This window comes from Myxine glutinosa, chromosome 9, assembly GCF_964187855.1.
Source record: "Myxine glutinosa chromosome 9, kmMyxGlut1.1, whole genome shotgun sequence".
In the NCBI taxonomy this organism is placed as follows: Eukaryota; Metazoa; Chordata; class Myxini; order Myxiniformes; family Myxinidae; genus Myxine; species Myxine glutinosa.
Genome location: NC_136269.1, coordinates 22176288 through 22201882, shown reverse-complemented (window position 1 = coordinate 22201882; position 25595 = coordinate 22176288). Strand labels below are relative to the sequence as shown.

Here is a 25595-nt window from a genome sequence, read left to right as displayed (position 1 = left end):
GTGGATATAAAACACGCAATCGTCGTGTTTTATATAAAACTTGTGCTTGGATATAAAACACGCAATCGTCGAAAAACATGAGCGACGTGCCGAGGAGGACGTATATAACGGCAGAGGAGAAGAGCATGCCAGGCCACAACTTGTTCAGAGTGCCGGCGATAGCTCGCCTTCTCTTTGTGGAAAACACGGTGAGATCCTTAACATCCAACAACTAATGGGACGCAAACGGGGCGCCCAGTTTAGCGGTACACCCATTGATGAATCACCCTGCCTGTGATTCACCCATGACAGGTTATAGCTGGGTCGGGATTCAAACCCAGGCTGGACAGTTTAGACTTTAGAGTCAAGTGTGCGTACCTCCAGTCCAGGCCATCCTGCCAACTTGTATGCTGCATACAGGTGAAATATAAAGCGCGAGATATTTATATATATACTGTATATTAAAAAAAAAATTGGTGTGGTTTTTGGCGGGCTGGAACGGATTAATAGCATTTCAATGCATTTCAATGGGGAAATTTGATTTGAGATACGAGCAATTTGAGTTACGAGCTCGGTCACGGAACGAATTAAACTCGTAAGTCAAGGTTCCACTGTATATATATATATATATATATATATATATATATATATTTATATATATATATATATATATATATATATATATATATATATATATGTATATATATATATATATATATATATGTATATATATATATATACATATATGTATATATATGTACAGTGCATTCAGAAAGTATTCAGACCCCTTCACTTTTTTCACATTTTGTTATGTTGCAGCCTTATGCTGAAATCGTTAAAATTCATTATTTCCCTCATCAATCTACACTCAATACCCCATAATCATAAAGAGAAAACAGGATTTTAGAAAGTTTTGCAAATTTATTAAAAATAAATAACTGAAATATCACATTGACATAAGTATTCATACCCATTGCTATGACACTTGAAATTTAGCTCAGGTGCCTCCCATTTCTCTTGATCATCTTTGAAATGTTTCTACACCTTGATTGGAGTCCACCTGTGGTAAATTCAATTGATTGGTCATGATTTGGAAAGGTACACACCTGTATATATAAGGTCTCACAGCTGACAATGCATATCAGAGCAAAAACCAAGCCATGAGGTCGAAGGAACTGCCTGCAGAGCCCAGAGACAGGATTGTGTCGAGGCACAGATCTGGGGAAGCCGACAAAAACATTTCTGCTGCATTGAAGGTTCCCAAGAGCACAGTAGCCTCCATAATTCTTAAATGGAAGAAGTTTGGAACAACCAGGACTCTTCCTAGAGCTGGCCGCCCGGCCAAACTGAGCAATCGGGGGAGAATGGCCTTGGTAAGAGAGGTGACCAAGAACCCAATGGTCACTCTGGATGAGCTCCAGAGATCCTGTGTGGAGATGGGAGAAACTTCCAGAAGGACAAACCATCACTGCAACACTCCACCGATCTGGGCTTTATGGCAGAGTGGCCAGACGGAAGCCTCTCCTCAGTGAAAGACACATGAAAGCCCACAGAATCTTGTTTCTCACAGTCTGAGAGTCCTTTAGGTGCTTTTTTGCAAACTCCAAGTGGGCTTTCATGTGTCTTTCACTGAGGAGAGGCTTCCGTCTGGCCACTCTGGGTATGAATACTAATGTCAATGTGATATTCAGTTTTTTCTTTTTAATAAATTTGCAAAACTTTCTAAAATCCTGTTTTCTCTTTGTCATTATGGGGTATTGAGTGCAGATTGATGAGGGAAAAAATGAATTTAAACGATTTCAGCATGAGGCTGCAACATAACAAAATGGGAAAAAAGTGAAGGGTTTTGAATACTTTCTGAATGCACTGTATATGTCTGTGTGTATATATATATATTGTTGTGGATTTGGGAATTGTGTTGTGTTTTTTATTATCGTTGTAAGTGTAATGAAGCTTGTTGTAAATATCACCCTCCAGTTTGTGTATAAAGGTCAAAGGTCGTCTCCTTAGTTATTCCATATACAATCACGTAGCAAATCATAGATTTCCTTTTTTAGTAGTTATCTCCTTATTCTGTGTATTAGGTTAAGGTTCTGTCTTCCATTAGTTGACACTGCATTGCATCAAATTGGAACAAGGTAGAATCCCTTTTCAAATTCCCCAAAGCCTCCATTTCCAACCGCATTCCCCTTTTTGTCATCCATTGCCAACTGCATTGGGCGGTTTTCTGCGTGCGGTTTTCTGCATTCGCCGCTGCTGCTTTGGGACAGTGTTTTTCGCCGCAAGACTCCATTGAGCACGAGGTCATCTCGGAGCAGAAGGTGGGAGGAGTCAGCCCAGCGCCAGGAACAAGGCATGGCCTTGCAAACGCCTCCTCTAGGGGCAGGATCGGTGAGCCCTCGCGACCCATCAAGGCCGAGGCGAGCTCACCGATGGGCGTGTCCTGGAGGCCGGTGGCTTGATCGCCCCAGGCGCAATAAAAGCGCGCGCGCAAGCCTTTGGAAAAAGACAGCAGATGCGTGAGAGAGTTGGCAGTGCACCGAAGCCCAGTCGAGTCCAGTCCAATTGAGGAGGAGCGGAGAGTCCAGTGGAGCGACTGACCAAGGAAGCCCCCACAGCAGATGAGCGAGGAGTCCACCGCCGCTGAATCCACCGCAGCTGGGTGGGGTTGCGTTTCTAACGGCAGTTCGACCCGCAGCCGCGAAGCAACGCCGCCGGACGAACGAGTGTGGAGAGTCGGCGGCTGCTCCCTCCCGGCCCGATCGTCCTCTGGTCCGAGCTGAACCTTCCCCCCTTTCCAGCCACTCGTGCCTGCCTTCATTGCCCATTCGTGTGAGTCTGTCTTTGTTTGTTCTGTCCTGGGTTTTAAGTAAGACTGCCATAGGTAAGCTAGCATTGCACTGTGTCCTTCTGGTCCGTCCCTCTTTCTGTAATTATTTTCTTATTTTTCCTTCTTCCTTGGTTTCTTTGATTGTGTAAATAGTAGTAATAAATCATATTCGTATTTCCTACCTTTTGCCTTCTTCTTCTTTACATCCGTTCGTCTTTGAGGTTTCCACATTGAACACCTGTGGCACGATTTGGCCAACGTTTCGGAATCGGGTTAGTTTCTGTTAATAGTTCGTGCCGCGGTTCCTAAAACCGCTCGGCAATTAACATCTGTCCGTGGTACGAACGGGGCTGCGCACCTGCCTTTCCGGAGGTAGCTGTGCAGCGTCAGGGACCCCGTCGGTCAGTCAAAGACGAGGGGATTAATCCCCCCTCGGTAAGGGGAACAGAGGCCGACGTTGGGTTCCGTAACAATATATATATGTATATATATATATATATATATATATATATATTACTAGAATACTAGCAGAGTCTATCTGTCGCTTTGTTTACACACCAATTAGTTGTCCTGTTTGCCAACAATTGCTATATGTGTTCACTGCGTCTGTATTGAGTCCGTACATCACGATAAACTCCACCAGCATATCTGAATATTTCATCATTTATTGAAATGCCGTCAGGTCTATAATTGGACGGTGTATCATTGTAGCTTTGCCTTTCTTATGCCCCGAGGGCAGTTTGCATTTTCGTAAGATAGCCGATCGATCTCGCAGGAGGCAGGAGCGAGCCAGAGTTGATCCAACTAATTAATTTATTAAACATAATTAAAATATCGTTTTAAGCCTTATTTGGCATTCGACAAAGTTCAGCATATTGCTCTGTCTCCATTCTTTATTATAGCTTAAAATACATTAATTTAACTCGTTTCAAAGAATAAGAATTACTAAACCTGATTCTTATTGAATGGTTCACTTTATATGCTTAAAAGAAGAATGTAACATGAAGCTGTCAATGCAATGTGGTGAATTTCCCAGTAATTTCTGGTGAGGTATCGCCATGCCTCTTTTGTTGGCCCCCAATTGTCTGTGAAACGCATATTTGTATCGCATCACGTTTAAGTCGACAAATTATTCGTTCATTTGGAACTTAGTTCCGGGGAGCTTATGCGATGCTGCGTAGTCAGTCTGTCAGTCCGTAAACATTTGCAACTTCGTCTCCAAAACCGCTGATGGGATTGTGACAAAACCTGGAACAAATTATACTTGTTGTGTTGTGACTATAGTTTGTTCACGACATTAAAATAAAATCTGGGTCTAAGGGGGTTTACCAGGGTCCAAGTGGGTCCTCCCCCCCCCCCCCCCCCCCCAAAATAGTAATTTGCTTTTTCCTCTGAAAGTACACACACTATTTCGATGAAACTTGACCACAACCTTAATCACCCATGTTGTACCAAAGTTTGTTCACAGCATTAAAAACATCGGGCCCTAAATAGGTTTATGGGATGGGGGAAGAGGAGGGGTTGCCCCCCAAAGTAGGTATTTGCTCTTTTCTCTGAAACTACACACACAATTTCAATGCAACTTGACCACAACCTTCACCACCCGTGATGTACCAATGTTTGTTCAAAGCATTAGAAAAATTGGGGTCTGAGGAGGTATGCGGGTTTGGAGGAGGGGGGTTGTCCCCCAAAATAGGTATATATTTTTTTGTTGTTTGTTTGTTTAATGTCTTATGATTATGTTAGTATGATTGTAAATGCTGCCCTGTCTCCTAGAAACCATTGAAATTGGTTAACAATACCGTGATGCTGTTTAAAATACCTTTAGTCAGTGTAGTATATTGCTTTATTCTACCAGGTGAGTGCCCAGGGGTATTGCCCCTCTTTTTAAAACTTATTTTAAATAAAAATCTAAAAACATGTTGAACATTAATTTATATGAATGCACTGCAGTAAAATTTACACAAGTTGCGCTTATTTGTCATGAAGGATATCACTGAGACGCAGCTTCAAGAGTGGTCGGACGATATCTTCTGCCACTTCTCCATGGGAATCGATGATGCACGATACCTGCCTGCACCCAGCTGGAAGGCTTTGCATCACACCTTGAGGGAGGTGCTGGAAGGGTACAATGCTGTCCATGCCAACATGGACCTTGTGCTGTTTGAGGACGCCATTGCACACGTGTGAGTCAAAGAAAATTAAATGGCTGATGGCATCTTGGGCAGTATACATTGTAGGCATTTTCACATCAACCTTTGGTGCTTCACTATCAGCATGCAGAAAGTTGGAAGGGGCCATCGCTCGGATTTAACAAAGGATGACACGGGAGAATGATATGGGAGGAAGAAAAAGGGTAGGAAGTGTTAGAGTTAGGAGATAAGGCAAAGAAGTGTAAGGAGAGATGGGAGGAGGAGGAGGAAAGGAAAGAGACATATATGGAGCCTACTGAATGGGGAAGGGCGAGTAGGGGAGCAGTGGAAGGATGATGTCAAAAGTTGTGCCATATTTGTTTTCATATTAAATTATTGTATGAACTCGAACAGCACCTGATAGAAAGCATCCCTCCGCCAGGTTGAACAGTTTATGTTTTGTATCCCACTGATGCGATAGGTCGGATCTGGATTCAGACCTGAACCAAAATCTAATCAGCTTGTTCTTGTCGCCTAACCAACTCATCCACCAAGTTTTGTCATAACTCGTCTACAACTTTTTGAAATACCATGTTATATATAGTTTTTGGCCATATCTCTCAATTGTGAAGAATCCAAAAAATTCTAGTATCCGGATCTTCACCAAAATATAATCAATTCCTCCTTGTCACACTCCCAACTTGTCCACCAAGTTTCGTCCGAATCCATCCATAACTTTCTGAGATATCCTGCTCACAGACAAACAGACACACATTGATGAATATAGGTGGCGGTGGAGGTATAAATACTGTCGTGTGTCTGCCCTGTAGTGAACACCGCAGGGCGACACGGATGACCAAACGAGCTTTAACTCCAAGGCGTTCAATCCAATGGCAGACCTTCGTTACACGCGAGGGAAGGGAGGATGACGAACTTACCTGAATGACTTCCACCCGACGTCTTCGCACCTGGATAATCAATTACCTCAAACCGACACGGAATTAAAATGTACAAAAATACCGGCTTTATTGAAGAATGCCGGTAACAAAGAATGCACAATAAAAACTATGATTCCTAACCAGGATGTCCCCATACAGACTCGAATACAGACAAAGGAAAAAATAACTGTGAAAATAAATGCGTTGTTTTTGTGGGCACTTAGCTCCGAGCTGCTCTTGGAGCTTGTCAGGAATCGTCCCGGTTCATTACAGGCCTCTACATCCTTGCGCGGGAACCATAGGCTGCGTTGCCACGAGCGGGAACTAGGCTTTCTGTGCAGTCTGCGTCTCTCGCTGCCGAGCACGGAGTCAGCAGGCCATGACCGTTCCACTCGCCCCCACTCGTCAATGAATTCCCCTCGCGCAGGAGCGCTATGAACTCCGACTGCTCGCCGTGAAATCCCGAAGCAGAGCGAGATATCAACGCGTGACCATTCACTGCCAAAGCCAGAAGATGCAGGGAAATCAAGAGGAGGTCAAGAGGTGTTTGACCATTCGTTATGAATGTCCCTCGCTCCAGAGAACAAAATGTCGGGAACACGACCGTTCGCCCCCAAACTCAGAAAAGGAGAGACAGCCAAGAGACAAAATGTCGGGGAGAGCGTTCTTTTATACTCAAGGCTTTGACATCATCCGTGCCTGCTCCACCACTCCCATAGTCCCATCTTTGCAATCCTTGCGCCAATCAATCCTGGACCAATCACTCTTCAGGGCGTGGCCTTACGGCCCTGCCTGCTTGTGTTGCGATGTCGAGGCTGGCAGTGCCAGCGGTATAGTTCAATGGCTTGTTCCGGTCACTTTTATTAGTGTTATAAATGTGCGATTGTCTGGCTATGTGTGTGTGCTGCTGGTGTCATAAGGAACAGAGGAAAAATAACAGAGGCCATTACATACAGGGGATTCATTACCCATAATCCCTAACTAATTAACATAACCCCACCCCTCATGACGGGAACGAAGATACGCTCTTACACGACATACGGTCTACCAGATCCATACTTATGATACATGGGGTTTCTTCTTCTTCACAACAGTCGGAGCACACTACCTATGCAATTCTACCTGGACTAACATAATCACTGCCGACCCCCTACAAACGTAACAATACCATATTTGTGTCGATGACTCCGAAAGACATGTCTGCATCCAGCTCATTCATCCCTCTTTCCCCCTTCACCCTCCACCCACCCTCCATGATCGCTGCACTGTTGAAATCCAATAAGTTTTAAGAAGATCATTTTTGCTTATACATATATATTACTGATTATTTTCCCTGTGGTGGTGGTTGATCTGTTTACATACCGAGATTATTTGGAAATTTTGCATTTTTATGTTTTAATAAATATAACAAAATGCAAACATTTTATAGCAAAGCACAAAATTTATGTTTTCTTTCATTGAAGCTCGATTAATGAAATCCTAATCTGAAATCCTAATCAAGGTTCACTTGTTCATATTTAACAATTTTATGTTCTCATTGCAGCCGGACATTCTCACGGAAATATAATCCACATTTAATACTGCTTTTTTTCAGGTGTCGCATCAGTCGCATATTGGAGTCTCCAGGAGGTCATGCCCTGCTGGTGGGAGTTGGTGGCAGCGGAAAACAAAGCTTGACCCGCCTGGCGGCTTTCCTTTCGAGCATGGAGGTCTTTCAGCCAACATTGCATCAAGGTTATTCAACCTCTGACCTAAAGGTAAGATGTAAACGCGAATACACGAAGTCCTACATGTTGCATCGAGCTTAAGTTAACATGCAATTATTTCCTTTCAGTCGACACCAGCACAAGCTCAAACCATCTTTATTCCCCTTCCATGTGCAGGCAGATGTGGCCAATTTATTAATGAAGACTGGGCTGAAAGGTCAAAGGACAGTATTCCTCCTGACAGATAACCAGCTACCTGATCTGCATTTCCTGGTGCTCATCAATGACCTACTGATCTCTGGTAAATAACTTTTTTTTTCTTTTTTCTTTTTTACCGGAACTACACACAAGTTTGATGAAACTTGTCCACAAGCTTCATCACCCACGATGGACTAAAGTTTGTTCACAGCATTGAAAAAAAATCAGGGCTTTGCCCCTAAAAATAGGTATTTACTTTATTCTCCGTTGCATATTTTGTGGGTCATCCACGCCTACCAGGTGAGCCCTTGAGTATTGCCCATATTTTTATGGATACCATTCACAATACCGGTCATTTTGCTGGACACGGAGTTGACAACTTTGCTATTGCATTGAAGTGCAACACATTTGTGCGATGGTATTTACAGATCCCCGATATTTTCTTGGCAGGTGAAATTCCCGATGTGTTCTCAGATGATGCGATTGAAGAGATCATGAAGGGAGTCCATAATCAAATTAAAGCCGCAGGACTACAGGATACAAGGGAAAACTGCTGGGCTTTCTTTACTAATCGTGTCAGACAAAACTTAAAGGTGACATTATGTTTGAATATGACATGCTGGTGAACTTCTGTGCTGTTATAGGGAGAAACTTGTGCAACAAATATTTACGGCGTAGCTCGTAGGGCAATGTCGTCTGGAACAGCGTTTGTCTGTCCATCCAGTGTATGTATGTTCCATCCGCCGACATTTTACGGGTTTATTCCCTTTAAAATTCGTTTTCTCTTGTAACTGTGGGGCCGATTCACATGAAATCTTCAGCATAGGAGTGCCTCCTCCTGTAGACTTTTAAAATGATAATTATGATGTCATTGGTCATGTGGTACGGGCGCCATCTTGGAAAAATGCATGCTTGGTCAGGGTCGCCCAGATAGCTCAGATGGCAGAGCACCGGTACGGTTCACCAGAGGACCTGGATTCGATTCCTGGTCTGGGCATGTAATGTTCCCACATGTGTCAATTAATCTTGGAAAGACCGAAAAACTTTGCACCTCTATATCTCCGAAACCGTTCCATGGAAAAGATTGGAAGGTAGCTCATTGAAAAGTACTTCCCAAGGGGAATAACATATGTTAATGATGATGTCATAGGTGCCTTCATTATGACGTCATAAATCTACAAGTAGAATGCTTGATCCAATCAGTATGAAATTTCTTGAGTATGATCTCGGGTTAAATTGGGCGAGAAAATTTTTTTATGACGTCATCGGGCACATGGTCGGCAGCCATATTTTTACAGCGTAGCCCGTAAGGCAATGCTGTCTGGAACAGCGTTTGTCTGACTGCCCAGTGTATGTATCTATGTCCCTCACAAATATCCTACCAATCAGAGCTGAGGATCTGGTCGCATGACAGGGGACAGCAGAACCTCCACTCAGCAGATCTAAGCCCGGCGACACTGTTGTTAGACTATCAGTCTTGTTTTATCTTCCTACTCATGAAATTATTATATACTTCCAGGTACCATGTCCCCTACCCCTACATGGGCAGTGCCAGGGAACCCCTTACCCCTACACCCTCCATCCTAACTCTCCCATTTTTAAACGTGTACTACGTCGTCTTTAGCATCCAGTGAATTAAAGGAGGAGAACTCCAGATCCTCCATCTACACTTTACAACTTGATGCCTTGCGAGTGTCAGCTTTGGGCGAGCAGTCGGCTTTAATATAGTCACTCCACCCGACCCTCCAACTATTAAATAATTATCGAGGCATGCCTGGTAGAACATCGGTTTGTTTTATAATCTATTGTTTTTGTCATTTATATAAAGTGTGTCCTGAGCAATATTTTCTCCATATACATCCTTCCTCCCTATCCTCTCCCCCTTAAACATACATTATATTTAAATTGAACCTAAAAAAACCCAATGTGCTTTAAATAATAGATTCATGATGATGCGTTTTTGCCATCATTATGATTTTTTTTTAAACAAAATGGCCATTTTCTTCTGCAGGTGCACAGACTACAGGTTACTCCTGTGGCATTCTGTCATGTGATCTATCTCTTGCACAAGACAGAATACGCTGCAAGCCAGCGTGCTAGGACCAATCCTATTCTTGGTCAATGTCAATTGAAATTTTTTTATCATCATCTTTGATAACGATAATGAGCATCAAGGGTTGATAAAATTGGTATTACCTCCACATTAGGGTGGCACTAAAATAGGGGTAAAATTTCAAACACATGAAAATTATGGTCTTACCATTCAAAGTGGTTCCATTTATTGTAGAAATCACACACGTAAAATTTTATGCAAATCGTATAATATTTAGGGGTTGCTCACTGCAACAAGCCAGAGCATACAATACAAAGTTGTATAATTACATACAATTATATAATAATATTATAATTACATTATTATGTCTATACATATTACATAACAAACTACAACATAGACAAATATAATCTGATCATTAATAATTCATAAACCTCAAAAATAATGAACATAAATCACAGGCAACTATTGTTGCCAGTGGGCTTTAATGGGTTAAGATGAAAAACAAAACAAAAACGTACCCTATTATTATTACTGTTATTATTATTATTACTAGGGCATGCCCGTACGTGGGTGCCCGTTCCTTGCCAAAAAAAAAAAAAAACGCTGCCCGTACGCTCTACCCCGCCCGTACGCCCGTACGCCCGTAAACAAAAAAAACAACGCTCTTCGCTTCCGCCCTTCGCTCTGGGAGAAATAATGCGCATAAGAAATCGAGAAATTATTATTTTCTCCGGAAGAAATCGAATTACGAACCGTAATGGCGCACGCGCTCGGCTCGGCTCGCAACAACGCGTTCTGTGATTGGCTGCCGGAAGTGAAGTCTTCACTGTCCGGAAGGTCGCAAATCGCAGTTACGATGAATCGCAAATTAGTTTTATTTAGTTTTAAAACATAGTTTAACGGCAACATAGTTTTCCAACGTGAAATAAATGAATACGCTCTCAAATGTGCCGTCCGAGGCAGAGTCTGTTCGCCACGTTCGGCACACGTGATAGCTCGCTGCTCTCTGATTGGTTGAATCGTTTTTTGGACATAGCTCGGTAACTACTTGTCCGATTAATATGAAACCTTGAAAAGGCACATCCTCGGGTCCCCAGCAATATACCTGGCAAGTTTAAAGTATATCGGACCCGTGGTTGTCGAGAAACAGCGGTCACAGACATACATACATACATACATACATACATACATACACACAGAGATTACTGGAATTATAGATAGATTAGGGAGCATGGTGGCCGAGTGAGTTAGACCGCGCGTGTTGGGTTGACCACGCCAGTAGAGAAACTTTAGAGGCCATGAGCAACCTCTAAATATGATTTGATCACTCTGAATATTTACCAAGAGTGTTTTCTCATGGGATCAAACAAAACCAGACCCTAAGACCTAAAATTATGAAACATTCGGTTTTTAGTGCCACCCAACTCCACATTCTTGGTCCCATACAAAATCACTTCACTGCTTTCGATTTGGTGTCAGTGTTTCCAATTTCACATTTCCGATACTTTTTCAGACACAACCCAAAAGCCCCTACTCTCACTCCACATCGCTACAGCATCGTTTACGGGGCATCATAGTTTATGACATCACAAAAATAAACATTATTACCCCGCACACACGAAGTGAAAAGCAGGGTAAAGCAATTAGTTCACTTTGTCTGTCTGCTTGCGTGTCCACAAATGTCAATTTATTTCTCAAAGTACTGTACGACTTGATTTCAATTGAATATTGTATTTTGAACATGAATCGGAAAACGAACCTGCTGTTTAACACCACTTTGGCTCCGATTTCGTCCCGATCGCACATGCGCAGATATTAGTGAGATAATTTATTTACTATGTCCGCCTGCCCAGGCAATCAAACAGAATTGAAAATCATTCCAAACAGGAAATGTACTATTTTAAAGACGTCATAAAGGACACAAACAACATTCATGAAGAACTAATGTCGGTGTAAAAGACACTGCATCAATGGTGGTGAAAAGTTTTTTCTGCTGTCTTTAAGATCTTTATTTTATTTCAGTTGAATTAAATATTTGAACATTATAGAACATAAATCGCCTTTTTGGCATTTTCAAAACCCTCCTGTTTAACAGCAGCTGGACAAAATATTACAGCATTTTAGATAATCTCGACCAATCAAATTTGCTGCTCGCAGGCCCCACCCATGTCCTTGTTTCTTGAGACTTTGTGGGGTAAGGTGTTCTCTGAGCTTTATTTTAAATAGGAACATCTACCTCGAAAGAGTCAAAGCAACTGTAAATCCCAAGGGGGTTTAAACATAAATTATGGCCAAACGAAAGAGAGGCATCACTTCACGACATCACTTATCCAGTTGTTATAATAATTATATTTTTACTTATCTTTCTTGAGTGCAAAATTTGCCCACTATCATTTAAAACAAAAAGTCATAAAATCCAATGTCCTTTGCTTCGCACGATGAAATCCTTTTAATGGCTTGATGACGCGGAGTCCATGCCCTCACTTTGTGACGAAGAGGAATCTCTGGACCTATTGCTCCCTGTCCTCCCTCTCTGACCGTCTGAGGTTGGTAATCTCTCTGTGTCTTATCCCATGGCATTTCTTATCTTGCACCCTCTGCCCTTTCCGTGATCTGTCCCCTTCTCCCAAAAACTCCCAAAATCCAGACTCACTCCTCACCTCCACTCATTTGTTCCTGTTTTCTCTCACCTCTGGAACCCACTTCCTGTGTTTTGAATCTCATTCTTTCCTCCAGGGCTTCAAGATGACTGTTCAGCTCCTCCTTATTGGTTATCCCTCAACTCATCCGAATCCCACCCTTTCCTTTCAAGTTAATGCTTTTTTCCCCCCCTTCTCCTTATTGTCTCATTCCTACAAGTGTCCTTATATCCTGCTGTAGGTGTGTTTCCTGCTGTTCAGGTGTTGTAGCTGATCTGTTCTGTGTTCTAGCTCTTCCACGAGCCTCAACTTCGTATTTTGTACAAAGCAAAAACATTGGAAAAAATCCATTATCTTTCAACAGTACAATTACACTCAAGTTGCTTTTGAGATTTACACTTCTCATTACCTTCGCCACCGAAGGTGGATGGAGATGTTTTTCACCCATGTCTGTCTGTTTGTCTGTTTGTGAACAGGATATCTTAAAAAGTTGTGGACAGATTCGGATGAAATTTGCCAGAGATGTAGTGTACGTGACAAGGATGAAATGGTTTGATTTTAGTGAAGATCCGGATTCGTATCCGGCCCGTATAATTTTTTCAGAAAGTGTTTTGAAGCGTCGGAGTGGAGACCCGTCCAAGATTGTACTCCTGAGCCAATGAAACTGCCTCGTCAGCCCTATGCGTCTCACTGCATGAAAGGAATGGTGATTTTGTTATATATATATATATATATATATATATATATATATATATATATATATATATATATATATACAGTCACGTGAAAAAGTAAGTACTCCCCATGTAAAGTTTTGACTTTTTCAACATATTTCAACATACAGCTATTTGATCTTCATTTCAACAATATTGATAGATAAAGGTGATATAATATAACAAATATCATGAAACATTTACATTTTGTAGTCCATTGTATAATTTAAATAAACATAAATGCAAATTTCGCATGTGGAAAAAGTAAGTACACCCTTGGCTCTAATAGGTGGTGTTGCCCCCTTTGGCAGAAACAACCTCAAGTAGGCGTTTCTTATAACTGTCTACCAGTCTCTGACATCGACTGGGAGAATTTTTTGCCCACTCCATGCAGAATTCTTTCAGCTGTGCGATGTTTGAGGGGTTTCTTGCATGCACAGCTCGTTTCAAATCCCCCCACAACATCTCGATGGGATTTAAATCCGGGCTTTGACTTGGCCATTCCAGAACCTCCATTTCTTTCTTTTCAGCCATTCCTTGGTGGATTTACTGGTATGTTTAGGATCATTGTCATGTTGCAAGGTCCACCTTCTGTTGAGCTTCAACTTTCCGACAGATGGCCTCACATTATCCTCAAGCACCCTCTGGTACAATGAAGAATTCATAGTGGATTCAATGATGGTGAGCTGCCCAGGCCTGATGCAGCAAAGCTGCCCCAAACCATAATATTTCCACCACCATGCCTTACAGTTGGTATCAGGTTCTTGTGGTCAAATGCTGTCTTTGATTTTCGCCAAACATGTCTTCTGGTACTGTGGCCAAATAGCTCTACCGTTGACTCATCTGTCCAGAGCACATTGTTCCAGAAGTGCTGGTCTTTACCGAGGTGTTCATTGGCAAACTTTATTCTTGCCCTGATGTTCTTTCTGGACAGCAAAGGTTTCCTCCTGGCACACCTCCCATGTAGATCAAATTTGTGCAGCCTCTTTCTCATGGTAGACTTGTGCACTTTGACATCAACAGTGGCAAGAGCTACCTGTAGATCCCGTGATGACATTCTGGGGTCCTTCGAGACGTCTTTCAGCATCTTGCGGCCTGCTCTCGAGCTGAACTTGCTGGGGTGGCCTGGCCTGAACAAGTTGGCAGTTGTTTGGAATCTTCGCCACTTGTAGATGATCTTCCGGACAGACGAATGATTGATTTCAAATTGTTTGGAGATCTTTTTAAATCCCTTCCCAGACTCGTAGGCATCTATAACCTTCTCTCTGAAGGCCTCAGAGAGCTCTTTTGATCTAGGCATGGTGGCGACGCACACTTCAACAACAAAGAGCAAACCAAACTAAATATCTGAGGTTTAAATAAGACAGGTGCCTCCAGGATCCTCTCTAACGATGTTCTAATCATTTGCACCTGAGCTGGTGCACCTGATTCCAATTTTAGGTCTTTGAAGTAGTGATAAATGTAGGGGTGTACTTACTTTTTCCACATGCGAAATTTGCATTTATGTTTATTTAAATTATACAATGGACTACAAAATGTCAATGTTTCATGATATTTGTTATATTATATCACCTTTATCTATCAATATTGTTGAAATGAAGATCAAATAGCTGTATGTTGAAATATGTTTAAAAAAGTCAAAACTTTACATGGGGTGTACTTACTTTTTCACGTGACTGTATATACACAAGCATTGTTTGCGTGTGATTATCAGATTTTTCTCTATTTTAAAGATGTTAACAGAATTGGCCTGGCCTGCTTCCAGGTGGTCCTGTGCCTCTCTCCTGCAGGTGGCAAACTACGTGTTCAGAGCCAAAGGTTTCCAGCAATAACCGGCTATACGACCATCGATTGGTTCCACGATTGGCCAGCAGAAGCACTTGAGTGCGTTAGCCTCCGTTTCTTGCAAGAAACAGATGGTATTGGGGTGAGTTTTTACACTCATCATTGCATCTCAGGCCTGTGTGAATTGTCCTCTTTTTATAACTTGTACATTGGATTGTCAAGAAGCTTAATTGTAAATATGCTAATCTCTGAGCTCTATCTAAATCTCTAACCCTAACCCTAACCCTAACCCTAACCGAGTTGTTAGGGTTAGGGTTAGATTAGGTTCCTGGATTCGATTCCTAACAGACATATGATATCCACTAAAGCTGTTGTCTTGTGCAGTGTTAGCAGGACGTTGTGGAGCACAAGTTCCTTTGGCTAGGAGTGCTATGACGTTAAGCTGGCTGCCTCGTCCGCTGACACTTGCTTTTGAATGTTAAATATTTCACGGTGCCTTTTGCAAATAGTAGGCCATTTGGTCCAGGACCCTTGCAAAATTATTGTGCACGTGTGGCCGTTGCAGACGTGGGACACTGTCAGTGGTTTGTGCTTTAGTCATACTCATGTACTTGGCAAGTCTGGAGAAATAATAACATAACTTGCCGACCAAATTCATCGTCCAATCACGATCGAACCCAGTGGAAGCCAGAGAAGGAATTTGTAAATTGTTCAGGGTGCCGACAATAACTCGCCTACCCCTTGTCAAACTCCGCAGTTGGATCTTTAATGTCCTGCAACTAATATTATTGTTGTTTGTGGGGAATGGGGCTATCACTAGATAAGGTTTCAGACACCATTTATATTCATGTCGTTTTTTTTTTTTCGAACTCATTTTAATGAATTACGTATGTTGTTAGGGTAAGGTGTCACAAGGGGGTGGGCATTTTCTGATTTTGAATAGCTAGGTTGAGGTGTTCCGTCCATTTGTGCTTCTCCATTGAACTGGGTGGGAAGAGGAGGCGATACAGCACATTTCCGTCCCAACCACAGAGGGGAAAGACTTCAACCCGCTGTCCTTCACTTCACTGCCTTGCATTATTCCGGGCCTGTGATTGAGGGATCTTCCAGGTAGTGGACCCTGAGCCATGGAGACCCATGTGACCAGTGATTGGTCCGCGCTGCCTCGGGAAGAAGGTCATGTTTAGTATGCCTGCCATCTAATGGGGCAGAGGATGCCCATTGCTTCACATTGCCTAGGGGAGAAGACCATATTTGGTTATTAGTGCTTGTGTTACGTGGTCCCCTCGGTGAATACCTGGTCTCGGTGACCCCCGGACCGTGAGAGGAACTTCGCCAGAAAGCTGTATTATATATGCGCTTTCGCCACGCAATCCATATGAATTTCACCCAAGAGACAACGGATGTTCAAGGATATATTTCCAATGGTAATGATACCATACAATTTCAATGACACAACCACGGAGATTTTCCCCGAGCAATCAACAATACACAACCATCAACAATTCCCAACCCACAATCAATTCCCTATGATTAAGATGGCCATCTTATATACGTGTGTCCCGGTGAGTACTCACGACCCCGTTTTGGTCTCGGTCCCGCACAATGTCTCTGGGCCCCTCCTGACCAAGATGATGGTCGGCGTCGCCGCACTCGGGCGGTTGAACGAACCCCGGGTGGACGTGTTTCCACCGGGCAGGAATCGTACCCGGCACCCCGGCTACAGCCCCTCGCGGCCACGCGAAGCGGGGACGGGAAAGCAAGCCAAAAGCCCCACGCCGCTTGCCAGGCGTGGTAGGCCCCAACGGGCGACCCGTACGCGTCTTTTTAGACGGCGTCGCGAACGGCGCCAAACGCTGGATCGGTGCACGGCCACACGACAGTTTGCCGTCCACCGGGCAGGTATCCGTCCCGGTAACTCCTCTCGCCAGACAGGCTCGGGAACGCCGCTTTTCCACACGGCTCAATCAATCCCACCTTTCGTCGGTGCGGGGCGAGGAAGAAGAATACTCCTCCTTTTTTCCTCGTGTCTTTTTCCTTCCGTTTCCGGTCACTTCCGTTTCCGGCCACTTTTTCAGAAGGGCTCCTGACCCTCCAACCACAACAACTACACAACAACTTAATATACTACACACGGATAAGCAAAGACCTGAATGGTAATTCACCTACATTCACATAAATATGTAACACTCCCCCCCTTCAAGAAAGAAAGTTTGAACCCAGCGAAAACTTTCTTTGCCGGCCAATTTGGAGAAACAAACCAGATAACTCAACCCCCCCACATTATCAGTTCCCCCCGGGCACAGTTATCACTTAAAAATAAAGCCACCAAAATTTCACCACAACCCCTCCAGATTACTCACTCTGGACTAAGCACCAGCAACGACATTGTCCCTGCCAAATCCAACTCCATCTCATGACCCTCTGACTTTGACCGTCAGTTTCTTGTGAATGAAGGTTAAGGGGTTGATCAAAGATCCAAAGTTAAGCCACTCGATAGCACTTTTTCCGGGAGGCCAAGCCGAGTATTCACTACATGGATGCCTTTAGGAACGTGGAGTTCACGGTTAGTCCGTGCAGGAAAGTTCTCTACATGGGCGCCTTGAGGAACGTGGAGTTCACGGTTAGTCTGTGCATGAAAGTTCACTACATGGACGCCTTTAGGAACGGCGTTCACGGTTAATCCGTGTAGGAATCTTGACTCGGCGGCTCCGCCGCATTCAGTGCTTCAACTTCTCAGAACTTCCCTAATAATTAGGGTGGGACCACTGGTCCCTGTAGTCCCATGAATAGCGGTCTCCTTCTCGGCCACTACTTTGCCAATCCTTCCTTCGGGAGCGGCCGTAACTCAGGGAGCCTCCATAATAATATTGATTGCGGCCACCACCAAAACTACCGCCCAGTTGTCCTCTCCTGTAGACCTCTCGACGCCTACGAAATGCCTTCCCTACTGTTATGGTCCGACCCTCCAAATCCTTGCCATTCCAATTCTTCTCTGCCTCTCTGGCGTCTTTTGTGCTGGCAAACGTGACAAAGCCGAACCCTCTTGACTGTTGCGTTTCCCAGTCTCTTACCAACCGCACTTCCACCAGCGGCCCATATCTGTTGAAGACAGAGGTCAGAACTTCTTCCTCTGTTTTGAAGTTCAGTCCCCCTACAAATAACTTGGCACTTTTGTCGCCATCCCGAGCTGGTGTGGTGTTATTTTCCCTGCTGGGCTCTTTACCAACCCTCAGGTTACCATAAACTTGACCCCCGGCCAAATCATTCCCGATAACCACAGATACACCCTCTACAGGAAGCGTGGCTTGTAAACCGACGGTGACCAGTCCTGACACCAAATCGGACTCCAAATGGATGACATGAAGGGGAGCACTAACACCGCCCCCGATCCCCTGTAAACGAACACTATCCCCCGTTGCCGTCTCCTCGGACCATGGCAAAATGCCTTCAAGCATTAAAGATTGATGGGCCCCTGTGTCCCTCAATATCCTAACCGGTCTCCGGTTAGTCGAGGCTCCATCCAGTGACACAAACCCCTCTGAAATAAATGGTTGGTAACCCTTTTGATGGCGATTTCTTACGCTAGCCATCGCATTCGGAGTTGTAATAGTCGGACTCCGCTCTGGGTTGTCCCTTTTCATGAGGTAACAACTGGACATCAAGTGTCCAGGTTTCTTGCAAAACGCGCAAGTAGGCCCGGAGGAAAAACTCGGGGTCTGCCTCGGGCCCCCCGAACTATAAGTTTGTCTTGGGCCCGCATCCCTCTGATTTCGAACAGGTGGGGTATCATAGTTGTCCCCATAATCATCTCGAGGCCGCCGCCATGTATGGTCGTTCTCCGCACCTGCTGTTCCCCACCTCCCCTGCGGAGATCTAGGCGAGGAGTTAGGTTCGTGGACCCCTATTCGGTGGGTTAAGGCATAATCATCTGCCATGGTGGCTGCGTCCCACAACTTTGGTACTTTCTTTTCCTGCAGGTACACTTTGATGTCCTCGTGGACACACTGCTGGAATTCCTCCACCAGGATCAAGTCCCGCAATGTCTCGAAGTCTTTCCCGACTCCTTTTGACTCACACCACCGATCAAACATGTTTTCTTTCACTCTGGCAAACTCCACATGGGTCTCACTCTCCCTCTTCCTGGCATTCCTGAATTTTTGCCTGTAAGCTTCCGGAACCAACTCATACGCTTTGAGGATGTGCGTCTTCAGTACCTCATAATCTGCACATTGGTCCATTGGTAGCGCCGAATAAATTTCCTGAGCTTTCCCCACCAGCACACTTTGCACGAGTATGGTCCAGGCCTCCTCCGGCCAGTTTAATTGTCGAGCCACTTTCTCAAAGTGTGGAAAAAATTTCGCGACTTCTTTTTCACTGAACGGTGGAACCAGCCTCACATGTCTGCCCACATCCCAGGTTTTCTGGTAAGGTGTCGACCCCGTCAGCAAGGGTGGTGCCTCTCCACGTTCTCTCATTAACTCCAGCTCCTTGAATTTAATTTCTTGCTGAAGCTCCATGTCACGTTCCTTTAATTCCCTTTCCGCTTTTCTCTCCTCTGCTTCGAGTTCCCTTGTTTTCATCCTTTCTTCTGCTTGTTTCTCTTCTCTCCTCTCCTCTGCTTTCCTTTCTTCTTCTGCTCTTTCTTTTTCTGCTTTCCTTTCTTCTTCTTTTAACCTTTCCTGGAGTTCTCGTTCCACTCTCCTTTCTTGTGCTTGTTTCTCTTCTCTTCTCTCTTCTGCTTTCCTTTCTTCTTCTGCTCTTTCCTTTTCTGCTTTCCTTTCTTCTTCTTTTAACCTTTCCTGGAGTTCTCTTTCCACTCTCCTTTCCTCTGCTTGTTTCTCTTCTCTCCTCTCTTCTGCTTTCCTTTCTTCTTCTTTGATCCGTTCCTGGCTCCGTAATTGCAACTCCAGTTTCCGGAGCTCAACGTCTTCTGGTTCTTCGGGTAGCCACTCCCAGGCTAACTCGTTCCATGTTCCTAATCCCACCATAGATTGTATCACCGTGGCCTGCAACTCTGCCTTCCTCAAATTAGTTCGGACCTCCAAGTTAAAATGTTTGGCCAATTTCAAGAGGTCCGACTTTAGCAACGCTCGGAACTGTGCCTCACTCGGGGTTACCCCAAAGTTCTGTGCCACAAACGCCATGGTGCCTATCGTTAACACCTGTTAACCTTCACCCAAGACTTTACCCCAATTTCTCAAAAAAATTTACCAATTAATAATTAATTAATAAATTTTAATTAATAAAAAATTATTATTTTATTATTTTATACAATTTTAAATCCCGGACGTAGACCCAATTGCGAAACCGCAAATCGTAATTTCGACGAGCCCCCAATTCTGTTACGTGGTCCCCTCGGTGAATACCTGGTCTCGGTGACCCCCGGACCGTGAGAGGAACTTCGCCAGAAAGCTGTATTATATATGCGCTTTCGCCACGCAATCCATATGAATTTCACCCAAGAGACAACGGATGTTCAAGGATATATTTCCAATGGTAATGATACCATACAATTTCAATGACACAACCACGGAGATTTTCCCCGAGCAATCAACAATACACAACCATCAACAATTCCCAACCCACAATCAATTCCCTATGATTAAGATGGCCATCTTATATAAGTGTGTCCCGGTGAGTACTCACGACCCCGTTTTGGTCTCGGTCCCGCACAATGTCTCTGGGCCCCTCCTGACCAAGATGATGGTCGGCGTCGCCGCACTCGGGCGGTTGAACGAACCCCGGGTGGACGTGTTTCCACCGGGCAGGAATCGTACCCGGCACCCCGGCTACAGCCCCTCGCGGCCACGCGAAGCGGGGACGGGAAAGCAAGCCAAAAGCCCCACGCCGCTTGCCAGGCGTGGTAGGCCCCAACGGGCGACCCGTACGCGTCTTTTTAGACGGCGTCACGAACGGCGCCAAACGCTGGATCGGTGCACGGCCACACGACAGTTTGCCGTCCACCGGGCAGGTATCCGTCCCGGTAACTCCTCTCGCCAGACAGGCTCGGGAACGCCGCTTTTCCACACGGCTCAATCAATCCCACCTTTCGTCGGTGCGGGGCGAGGAAGAAGAATACTCCTCCTTTTTTCCTCGTGTCTTTTTCCTTCCGTTTCCGGTCACTTCCGTTTCCGGCCACTTTTTCAGAAGGGCTCCTGACCCTCCAACCACAACAACTACACAACAACTTAATATACTACACACGGATAAGCAAAGACCTGAATGGTAATTCACCTACATTCACATAAATATGTAACACTTGGAGAGCAGCGCATAATTGGTTGAGGACTGCCTGTCGGTGTGTGTGCCGGCTGTCATTGGCTGCCGCTGACACATGATCTCTGAACCACATGTAGGGTTGGAACCGCCCACATTGGGGCAGAAGGGTGGGAATGTCGGTGGTGGGGGTGGAGGTGGGTGAGAGGAAATAAAAGCGTGTGTCCCACACTGGGAGGCTCGCTCTCTCTTCAGTCTATGGTCCGGCCGTTGTTGGTTCTGCAGCACCCTGGACAGTTCCACGCTCTCTTCTTCTTCATACTGATGGAGAATCTGATCCGCCCCTGTGTTGCATGCTTGGGTCACACAGAAACTTGGGGGTTTTCCATCCCAGGCCTTTCATCTCTCTTGCCAGTTCAGTGTGGCTTAACTATATGTACGTAGTATTATAGTTCCATGAACTTTTCTTGTATAGTTTCTGTTTCTAATGCATCTGGGATTTTGTTATATCCTGTCCAGTTAGCCTGGTGTTGGCTTAGCGGTTAGGGCGCAGGCTTGGGATCTTAGGATCCTGAGTTTGAATCCCGGTCGATCGCTGAATTAACGCCAGGGGGTTGACTCAGCCTGTCATCCTTCCGAGGTCGGCAAATTGAGTACCAGCCTGCTGGGATGAATGATCCCAGTGTGTACCCCCATTTAGAATCGGTACACTGTATCCCTGCACATCGTAAGAGGCGACATCATCAGGAAGGGCATCCGGCCATAAAACATTGCCTCAAACAGGGAACCATGATTGCCATGGGGCCCGCAAGGCTAACCCCTGCTCTAGCGGGGAAAATGGCCTTAAAACGATCATTCATTCATTCATTCCAGTGTAATAAGTCATTAAGAATTTTCTTAACCAGGAAGTGCCTCATGTTTCCACCATTTTGCTTTGCTTACAATTGGGTTTGCTTGGTAATCCATGGAGGGCTAAATGCAAAGTAATTCTGTTTTATACCACATACGGTATGAGACCCTAATACGGCACAGGCTGGCATTAACCGCTCGCTGTTGGATCGTGAAAGACAGTGATAGTTTGACTTCCGGTATCCTTGAAGCTTCAGCGTGAACAGAAACCACATTGGTGTGGTTGTGTCCGATCATCTGCGCGACATTCTTATTGGGAATTTATACTGTTAAACTCTAAATTAAACACGATATTTGAAAGGGAAAACTTTTACAACTGTTAAAATGTTCTTTGCTTTTGAAGTTGAACAGCCAATAGTATGTATACAGTATTCTTGATTCTATTGGTTCATGAGTTATCAAACAGAGTGACCACTATATTCGTCATGGGTGTGCGTCTGTCTGTGTCTGTCTGTCTGTCTGTCTGTCCGTAGCATCACTACCCGATGATATCATCGGATCTTGATGAAACTTGGGTGGGAGGTTGATATCATGATCTAGTTGGGTCCTGCCTAGAGTGGGCGTATTGCGCCCATTGTGGGCGGAGCCACACCCGAAAAAGATGTCTTTTTAGGGGGTAATCGAGTTCAAGCTACATCTTCTCCGAGGGGTTTTGTGGAATCTGACAGGGGTTTCGGTATTTGGTTAGGCCAATGTCATGTGTCTAGCCCCATGGAGCTCGATTATTCATTTTCACCCCAAGGTCAAGGTCACAAGGTCACGAAATTTAGAAAAGTCGATTTTTGATGGTTTTATTACATTGTTCGCTTCCTGATAGGGTGAAATGTCGTACATGATCTTACATTATCACATACATCATGAAATACAAGTTTTCCAACAAATTTCAGAATCTTCGACCTTTGACGTTTGAAGGTCACAAAGGTCAAATTTTCAAACTTGTCGAAATCTAACCGAATTTTCGGTACAAGAGAAATACCCGTGCTACGCACGGGTGGGAGGCCAGAAGCAAACAGGCAATACAGATACGGTGAATGCTAAAGCATGAAACCAATAAATTCCACATTCCTGTAGCACCTTCAGTCGCACGTCAGACATGGACAGCAAGTTCGTGAAGGACTTCCATGAAAAAACGTACCTGTTCGCAAACAAACGGGTACGTTCACGTAGAGAAACATCGATCGTGGGTCCGTGGCGAATCTGCATATGGCGATGGCAAAATATCAGAAATTGAAGGTTTTTTAAATTTTAAATGATTCATATAAACATCGTTGAATCATATCACACGCAAATCATCAAAATCTAAACAGTATCTTTAGAATTTCAATAAAAGCCACATCACTGTTCATATCGGTAAATATTATTCCATCGTGTTTCAAATCGTGATCGATACACTATGATCGTGATGATCGTGAATCGTGATCGATAATAGTGTGGTGTGGGAGCACACACGTTGAACAAAGGTAGGCCACAACGCTTTGGTTATTATCGAGCTCTTTATTCATTACTCACTCATCCGCACTGAGGTGCTCGGGACTGCGCGCCCGGTGTATATCCCGAGGCCACGCCTACCCCTCGGGCGTGGCCGACACCCTCTTGGTGCGCGGAATGATGTCACCGCGCCAGCGAGCCATCGTGTCCGCCACAATAGTGTTCACATTCGCTATGTCGTATGTACTCCCGATACGTGTACCAAATTCCCGATACGTGTAACTGTACCAAATCAACAGTTAAAAGGATTTTGAGCCGATAGGTGTTACGGCCTTGGCAAGATCGATGGAGACAGTGATCTGTTAGATCTGATCCTCCTTCATGCCGAAGTGCATATCCTCCTTCATGCCACATCCGATCGATGCAGCTGTGCAGCGATCGGTGCAGTCGTTTGTGCGGCACACAGTGCAGCGATCGGTGCAGCCGTTTGTGCGGCACACGGTGCAGCAATCGGTGCAGCCGTTTGTGTGGCACACGGTGCAGCGTTCGGTGCAAACGTGGACTCCCACACTGCCACATCCTGCTGATACTTGCTCCCGCATGACGTTATTTTCCCAGGTGCCGCACAAACGGCTGCACCGATCGAGATTTAACGGATGTTTATATAAATCGTTTAAAAGAAAAAAAGCCTTCAATTTCCGATATTTGGCCTTTTCATTTGGGCCTCCCAATTGAAGCCCCGTGGGCGGGTACCGTTGCTCGACGTAAGAAGACGTCACAATGAACGTCATGCAAACGCGAATGTTATGCGGGAGTCCAAACCTAAGAATGCTGGAGACTAAAGCTGAAATTGGGAAAACTAAATAACTTATTTTACTCCTGGGGATCCCAGGATTATCCACCGAAAATATCTTTGCGATCGGTTCAGCAGTTTTTACGGTACCTTCGAACGGACAGACAGACCTTTGTAGTCAGGCAGCTTAGCAGCATATTTATCGAAAACTAGCAGAAGTACCCGGCATTGCGGGTGGGGGAGGGGAGGGGGATGGCGAAGGGGAAAGGGAAGGGAAGGGGGGGGGAGGGGAGGAGAGGGGGGAGGGGAGAAGAGGGGGGAGGGGGAGGGGGAGGTGAGGGAGGGGGGAGGGCAGGGAGGGGGGAGGAGGGTGAAGGGAGGGGGAGGGGGGTAAGGGGAGGGGGAAGGGAGGGGGAAGAGGGGGAGGGGAAGGGGGAGGGTAAGTGGGGAAGGGGGAGGGGAAGGGGAGGGGGAAAGGGGTAGGGTGGAGGGGGAAGGGAGGGGGGAAAGGGGAGGGAAGGGGGGAAAGGGGAGGATGGAGGGGGGAGGGGAGGGGAGGTAACATTACATTACACACACACAAACTGTGTTTTATGTTCAATGGTCTGGCGGCAGGGATGGAACATCACGTGATCGCTCTGAGCGAATCAGCGCGCTGCTCTGCCACCGGCTCAGATTCCGTGTATAATATTCCTCGCTGAAAAAAAAAATGGATCTAAAGATGAAAGAAAAAAAAACCTATGTGGTGTGAATGGCAATGTTCCTCGCTGAAATGTGAAAAAACGCAATCGCTTTTCGCTCTGAATTACGTGTGAACGCGTAACTGAGTTTATGGCGGCAAGGAACATCACGTGATCACTCTGAGCGAATCAGCGCGCTGCTCTGCCACCGGCTCAGATTCCGTGTATTATATTCCTCGCTGAAATGCACTGAGGTAAAAATATGGTAAAAACATATTATGAAATAAAAAAAAATTTGGTCGGCCATGTTCTTCCCAGGCTCAATGGCCATGTCTATGCCAAATATCAAGCACGTGAGCCTCTCCGTTTAGGAGTCTATCGGTAACATTACACACACACACACACACACTGTGTTTTATATATATGTAGACAGGGAACGGCTTGACAAAAGCGCCATTTTTATTTTGGTGGTCCATTAGATCATATACAATAGATTTAGGACCGGAGGCAAGAAATATACAGTGTTCTTCACCTTTTTATTGGACAAAAACCAAGGACAAAAACCAATTATGTATATATTTTCAACAAGG

At 44.9% G+C, this 25595-nt stretch overlaps 1 protein-coding gene across 1 annotated transcript in view; it reads left to right on the top strand.

Annotated features, from left to right (window-relative positions):
• DNAH9 (dynein axonemal heavy chain 9) overlaps positions 1-25595 on the top strand; it is a 241309-nt gene that overhangs the window by 137565 nt on the left and 78149 nt on the right. The window contains exons 48-52 of the mRNA XM_078785082.1: positions 4799-4995; positions 7474-7636; positions 7763-7886; positions 8234-8376; positions 14957-15118. Of these exons, the coding sequence (XP_078641208.1) occupies positions 4799-4995; positions 7474-7636; positions 7763-7886; positions 8234-8376; positions 14957-15118 (789 nt within the window). The remainder of the gene's footprint in view (positions 1-4798; positions 4996-7473; positions 7637-7762; positions 7887-8233; positions 8377-14956; positions 15119-25595) is intronic.